This window comes from Salmo trutta, chromosome 15, assembly GCF_901001165.1.
Source record: "Salmo trutta chromosome 15, fSalTru1.1, whole genome shotgun sequence".
Lineage (NCBI taxonomy): Eukaryota > Metazoa > Chordata > Actinopteri > Salmoniformes > Salmonidae > Salmo > Salmo trutta.
Window position 1 is genome coordinate 64,996,526 of NC_042971.1, and position 7,868 is coordinate 65,004,393.

Below are 7,868 nucleotides of genomic sequence, written 5' to 3' on the forward strand. Positions count from 1 at the left end.
ACTCTCATAGGGTCTCTGAGGAAGTCTGACTCTCATAGGGTCTCTGAGGAAGTCTGACTCTCATAGGGTCTCTGAGGAAGTCTGACTCTCATAGGGTGTCTGAGGAAGTCTGACTCTCATAGGGTGTCTGAGGAAGTTTGACTTTCATAGGGTGTCTGAGGAAGTTTGACTCTCATAGGGTGTCTGAGGAAGTCTGACTCTCATAGGGTGTCTGAGGAAGTCTGACTCTCATAGGGTCTCTGAGGAAGTCTGACTCTCATAGGGTGTCTGAGGAAGTCTGACTCTCATAGGGTGTCTGAGGAAGTCTGACTCTCATAGGGTGTCTGCAGCAGTGGCGATTTTAGCATATAAATCTTGGTGGGGCAAAAACAATGTCAGCAGAAGAGACTTGACCCCTCAATCCAACACAGCAACTGACCACTCAATCCAACACAGCAACTGACCCCTCAATCCAACACAGAAACTTTATAGTAGCATCAATAGCTGTCTTTATAGTAGCATCAATAGCTACCTTTATAGTAGCATCAATAGCTACCTTTATAGTAGCATCACTAGCTACATTTATAGTAGCATCACTAGCTACCTTTATAGTAGCATCAATAGCTAGCTTTATAGTAGCATCACTAGCTACCTTTATAGTAGCATCAATAGCTAGCTTTATAGTAGCATCAATAGCTAGCTTTATAGTAGCATCAATAGCTAGCTTTATAGTAGCATCACTAGCTACCTTTATAGTAGCATCAATAGCTACATTTATAGTAGCATCAATAGCTAGCTTTATAGTAGCATCAATATCTACCTTTATAGTAGCATCAATAGCTAGCTTTATAGTAGCATCAATATCTACCTTTATAGTAGCATCAATAGCTACCTTTATAGTAGCATCAATATCTACCTTTATAGTAGCATCAATATCTACCTTTATAGTAGCATCAATAGCTACCTTTATAGTAGCATCAATATCTACCTTTATAGTAGCATCAATAGCTACCTTTATAGTAGCATCAATAGCTACCTTTATAGTAGCATCAATAGCTACTGTCTCCTTGGGGAAGATCTGAATGTCTGACTTCACACCTGCTGTGTTCTGTTCCTTCTCTATCTCTAAAGGGCAAACACAGTTCCTAACCCCAGCCCTAACCAACAACCGTACACACACATTTAACCTCCACCTACACCTAACCTTAACCAACAACCGTACACATACATTTAACCTACACCTACATCTAACCTTAACCAACAACCGTACACAGAAGTCTAAACCTCCACCTACACCTAACCTTAACCAACAACCTTACACAGAAGTCTAAACCTCTACCTCCGTATAATTCTAATCCTAAACGTAACCCATCTCTCTCTCTCTCTCCACACTTTCTGAACTACCCCACCAATACGTATGTCTAACCGTAACCATAACCATAACCCTGTATCCCTCTCTGTACAGTAACCCTGTATCCCTCTCTCTACAGTAACCCTAACCCTGTATCCCTCTCTGTACAGTAACCCTAACCCTGTATCCCTCTCTCTACAGTAACCCTAACCCTGTATCCCTCTCTGTACAGTAACCCTAACCCTGTATCCCTCTCTGTACAGTAACCCTAACCCTGTATCCCTCTCTCTACAGTAACCATAACCCTGTATCCCTCTCTGTACAGTAACCCTAACCCTGTATCCCTCTCTCTACAGTAACCATAACCCTGTATCCCTCTCTGTACAGTAACCCTAACCCTGTATCCCTCTCTCTACAGTAACCCTAACCCTGTATCCCTCTCTGTACAGTAACCCTAACCCTGTATCCCTCTCTCTACAGTAACCCTGTATCCCTCTCTCTACAGTAACCCTGACCCTGTATCCCTCTCTCTACAGTAACCCTGACCCTGTATCCCTCTCTCCACAGTGCCACCCCAGTTCCTGAACTACCCCACCAACACGTATTCCTATGAGAGTACGGACATGGAGCTGGAGTGTGCTGTAACAGGGAACCCTCCTCCCACGGTGCGCTGGATGAAGAACGGAGAGGAGGTCATCCCCAGTGACTACTTCCAGATTGTTGTACGTCACATAGAACAGAGCCTCTGTGTAGTGTATTATGTATGTGTGTGTGTTTGTGTGTGTGTTTGTGTGTGTGTTTGTGTGTGTGTTTGTGTGTGTAGTGTATTATGTATGTGTGTGTGTTTGTGTGTGTAGTGTCTTATGTATGTATGTGTGTGTGTTTGTGTGTGTAGTGTATTATGTATGTATGTATGTGTGTGTGTGTGTATGTGTGTATGTGTTTGTGTTTGTGTGTGTTTGTGTGTGGGTGGGGGGGGGTTGTAAACCATGTCGACCATATAATGTCAAGGACAGACCCAGTGACTACATCCAGATGGTTGTAAATCACACAAGACACAGAATCATGAACACCACTCTGATGACCTTACAGGGGGTACTATAGGGGGTACTATAGGGGGTACTATAAGGGGTTCTATAGGGGGTAATATAGAGGGTACTATAGGGGGTACTATAGAGGGCACTATGGGGGGTACTATAGGGGGTACTATAGGGGGTACTATAGAGGGTACTATAGGGGGTACTATAGGGGGTACTATGGGGGTACTATAGAGGGTACTATAGGGGGTACTATAGAGGGTACTATAGGGGGTACTATAGGGGGTACTATAGGGGGTACTATAGAGGGTACTATAGGGGGTACTATAGAGGGTACTATAGGGGGTACTATAGGTGGTACTATAGAGGGTACTATAGGGGGTACTATAGGGGGTACTATAGGGGGTACTATGGGGTACTATAAGGGGGTACTATAGGGGTACTATAGGGGGTACTATAGGGGGTACTATAGGTGGTACTATAGAGGGTACTATAGGGGGTACTATAGGGGGTACTATAGGGGGTACTATGGGGGGTACTATAGAGGGTACTATAGGGGGTACTATAGAGGGTACTATAGGGGGTACTATAGGGGGTACTATAGGGGGTACTATAGGTGGTACTATAGGGGGTACTATAGAGGGTACTATAGGGGGTACTATAGGGGGTACTATCGGGGGTACTATAGGGGGTACTATAGGGGGTACTATAGGGGGTACTATAGGTGGTACTATAGGGGGTACTATAGAGGGCACTATGGGGGGTACTATAGAGGGTACTATAGGGGGTACTATAGAGGGTACTATAGAGGGTACTATAGAGGGCACTATGGGGGGGTACTATAGAGGGTACTATATGGGGTACTATAGAGGGTACTATAGAGGGTACTATAGGGGGTACTATGGGGTACTATAGAGGGTACTATAGGGGGTACTATATGGGGTACTATAGAGGGTACTATAGGGGGTACTATAGGGGGTACTATAGGGGGTACTATAAGGGGTACTATAGAGGGTACTATAGAGGGTACTATAGAGGGTACTATATGGGGTACTATAGGGGGTACTATAGGGGGTACTATGGGGTACTATAGAGGGTACTATAGGGGTACTATAGGGGGTACTATAGGGGGTACTATAGAGGGTACTATAGAGGGTACTATAGGGGGTACTATAGGGGGTACTATAGAGGGTACTATAGAGGGTACTATAGGGGGTACTATAGGGGGTACTATAAGGGGTACTATAGGGGGTACTATAGGGGGTACTATAAGGGGTACTATAGAGGGTACTATAGGGGGTACTATAGGGGGTACTATAGAGGGTACTATAGGGGGTACTATAGGGGGTACTATAGGGGTACTATAGGGGATACTATAGGGGGTACTATAGGGGGTACTATAGAGGGTACTATAGGGGGTACTATAGGGGGTACTATAGGGGGTAATATATGGGGTACTATAGGGGGTACTATAGGGGGTACTATAGAGGGTACTATAGAGGGTACTATAGGGGGTACTATAGGGGGTAATATAGGGGGTACTATAGAGGGTACTATAGAGCGTACTATAGGGGGTACTATAGAGGGTACTATAGAGGGTACTATAGAGGGTACTATAGGGGGTACTATAGGGGTACTATAGGGGGTACTACAGAGGGTACTATAGGGGGTACTATAGAGGGCACTATAGGGGGTACTATAGAGGGTACTATAGGGGGTACTATAGAGGGCACTATAGGGGGTACTATAGGGGGTACTATAAGGGGTACTATAGAGGGTACTATAGAGGGTACTATAGGGGGTACTATAGGGGGTACTATAGAGGGCACTATAGGGGGTACTATAGGGGGTACTATAGGGGGTACTATAGAGGGTACTATAGGGGGTACTATAGGGGGTACTATAGGGGGTACTATAGGGGGTACTATAGAGGGTACTATATGGGGTACTATAGAGGGTACTATAGAGGGTACTATAGGGGGTACTATAGGGGGTACTATAGGGGGTACTATAGAGGGTACTATAGGGGGTACTATAGGGGGTACTATCGGGGGTACTGTAGAGGGTACTATAGAGGGTACTATAGAGGGTACTATAGGGGGTACTATAGGGGGTACTATATGGGGTACTATAGGGGGTACTATAGGGGGTACTATAGGGGGTACTATCGGGGGTACTATAGAGGGTACTATAGGGGTACTATAGAGGGTACTATAGGGGGTACTATAGGGGGTAATATAGGGGGTACTATAGGGGGTACTATAGAGGGTACTATAGGGGGTACTATAGGGGGTACTATAGAGGGTACTATAGGGGGTACTATAGAGGGTACTATAGGGGTACTATAGGGGGTACTATAGGGGGTACTATAGAGGGTACTATAGGGGGTACTATAGGGGGTACTATAGAGGGTACTATAGGGGGTAATATAGAGGGTACTATAGGGGGTACTATATGGGGTACTATAGAGGGTACTATATGGGGTACTATATGGGGTACTATAGAGGGTACTATATGGGGTACTATAGGGGGTACTATAGAGGGTACTATAGAGGGTACTATAGGGGGTACTATAGAGGGTACTATAGAGGGTACTATAGAGGGTACTATAGGGGGTACTATAGGGGGTACTATAGAGGGTACTATAGAGGGTACTATAGAGGGTACTATAGGGGGTACTATAGAGGGTACTATAGAGGGTACTATAGGGGGTACTATAGGGGGTACTATAGAGGGTACTATAGGGGGTACTATAGGGGGTACTATAGAGGGTACTATAGAGGGTACTATAGAGGGTACTATAGGGGGTACTATAGGGGGTACTATAGAGGGTACTATAGAGGGTACTATAGAGCGTACTATAGGTGGTACTATAGAGGGTACTATAGAGGGTACTATAGAGGGTACTATAGAGGGTACTATAGGGGGTACTATAGGGGGTACTATAGAAGGTACTATAGAGGGTACTATAGGGGGTACTAGGTAGGCTGGGCACCAAACTATGTGCCAATGTATAGTTCAAACCCTAATTCTCTAACTATGTAGAAGTCAACTCAAAGATCTGTCCATTTCAATAATCGATGACAAATAGCTTTTGATCCAGATTGCGTAGAAAGAACAAACAGCCTTTATCTCTCTATGGTAGCCCATACATAACATACTGCCGTCTATTAGGCTCCCGAGTGGCGCAGCGGTCTAAGGCACTGCATTTCAGTGCTAGAGGCGTCACTACAGACCCGGGTTTGATCCTGGGTGGTGTCACAACCGGCCGTGATTGGGAGTTCCATAGGGCGGCGCACAATTGGCTGAGCGTCGTCCCGGGTTAGGGTTTGGCCAGGGGGGGAGGCCGTCATTGTAAAATAAGAATTTGTTGTTAAATAGTTAAATAAAGGTTCAATTAAAATTGTTTTAAAAATAACTGTTGTACGTTGGTCTTTAGGATGGCAGTAACCTCCAGATCCTTGGTCTGGTGAAATCAGATGAAGGTTTCTATCAGTGTGTTGCTGAGAATGAAGCAGGGAACGCCCAGGCTATGGCCCAACTCATACTGAGAGAGCCAGGTAAGAGACAGCCCTAACCAGGCCACGCCAAACTAAAGCATTTGTTGTCTTCTCTGTCTGTGTCTCAGCTCCTCCTCTCTCAGCTCCTCCTCTCTCAGCTTAATGTCTCTCTCAGCTCCTCCTCTCTCAACTCCTCCTCTCTCAACTCCTCCTCTCTCAGCTCCTCCTCTCTCAACTCCTCCTCTCTCAGCTCCTCCTCTCTCAGCTCCTCCTCTCTCAGCTCCTCCTCTCTCATCTTAATGTCTCTCTCAGCTCCTCCTCTCTCAGCTCCTCCTCTCTCAGCTTAATGTCTCTCTCAGCTCCTCCTCTCTCAACTCCTCCTCTCTCAACTCCTCCTCTCTCAGCTCCTCCTCTCTCAACTCCTCCTCTCTCAGCTTAATGTCTCTCTCAGCTCCTCCTCTCTCAGCTCCTCCTCTCTCAGCTTAATGTCTCTCTCAACTCCTCCTCTCTCAGCTCCTCCTCTCTCAGCTCCTCCTCTCTCATCTTAATGTCTCTCTCAGCTCCTCCTCTCTCAGCTCCTCCTCTCTCAGCTTAATGTCTCTCTCAGCTCCTCCTCTCTCAACTCCTCCTCTCTCAACTCCTCCTCTCTCAGCTCCTCCTCTCTCAACTCCTCCTCTCTCAGCTTAATGTCTCTCTCAGCTCCTCCTCTCTCAGCTCCTCCTCTCTCAGCTTAATGTCTCTCTCAACTCCTCCTCTCTCAGCTCCTCCTCTCTCAACTCCTCCTCTCTCAGCTCCTCCTCTCTCAGCTCCTCCTCTCTCAGCTCCTCCTCTCTCAGCTCCTCCTCTCTCAACTCCTCCTCTCTCAACTCCTCCTCTCTCAGCTCCTCCTCTCTCAGCTCCTCCTCTCTCAGCTCCACCTCTTTCATCTTAATGTCTCTCTCAGCTCCTCTCTCAGCTCCTCCTCTCTCAGCTCCTCCTCTCTCAGCTCCTCCTCTCTCAGCTTAATGTCTCTCTCAGCTCCTCCTCTTTCATCTTAATGTCTCTCTCAGCTTAATGTCTCTCTCAGCTTAACTGTCCCGTTTATTCCATTCCAGCCATTACAATGAGCCTGTCATCCTATATCTCTTCCTACCAGCCTCCTCTGCTCCTCAACAACACACAACCCATACCTCCACCCCCCCTACCCCTCCCCCCCTCCCCCCACTAACAAACACCAGCCTTTACTCTCCTTCCTCACCTCCCACACTTCCACCACTCATCCACTCTTCACCCTCCATATGCTGTGAGGTCATGGGTTAGGTCAAGGGTCAGACTTTAGCCAAGCTTAACCAGGATTCCTGCTAGGTGCGTCAGAGGATTCCTACCGCAGACGACCAAACGGCAGATGTTTAAAGTGACTGAATGTGCTTGGCAAAGTAGAGACAGATGTGGGCTGTATGGTGTCCAGATTAGGACCCATATTACGACAGCGTCAGTGTGACACCAACTGAGGCTTTCCTAATATGGACACCGTAGGATTGTTTCTCTGTGACACAGCGTCTTCGGCCGGCCGATCCAAATATCATGACTAGAGGGGGACTTCAAGTCAATGTAATTTGGGCTTTGGGCCTTCTGGTAATTATGTTCCTTCTGATGTCAGTGGGAGAAAGACTCAGTGATGTTGTTGATTTATTATGAGATTCACACACAAAGTTGTTACTCAATAGATAAGGGTAACATTTTTATGTCTGAAATTATGTTTTTGAGCCAGGCTCAAGAGTTGGGCCATAGCACCACAAACACCAATCTGTTCAACTCCTGTCTGTTCAACTACAAGCTGTTCAACTCCAATCTGTTCAACTCCCGTCTGTTCAACTCCTATCTGTTCAACTCCCGTCTGTTCAACTCCTATCTGTTCAACTCCAATCTGTTCAACTCCCGTCTGTTCAACTCCTATCTGTTCAACTCCAATCTGTTCAACTCCAATCTGTTCAACTCCCGTCTGTTCAACTCCTATCTGTT

General features: G+C 46.3%; 1 protein-coding gene across 2 annotated transcripts in view; it reads left to right on the plus strand.

Moving 5' to 3' along the window:
• Positions 1-7,868, plus strand: part of LOC115149549 (netrin receptor DCC-like) — a 499,682-nt gene that overhangs the window by 283,970 nt on the left and 207,844 nt on the right. For both annotated transcript variants that reach the window (XM_029692499.1, XM_029692500.1), the window contains exons 6-7: positions 1,898-2,052; positions 5,807-5,927. In XM_029692499.1, coding sequence (XP_029548359.1) covers positions 1,898-2,052; positions 5,807-5,927 — 276 coding nt within the window. The remainder of the gene's footprint in view (positions 1-1,897; positions 2,053-5,806; positions 5,928-7,868) is intronic.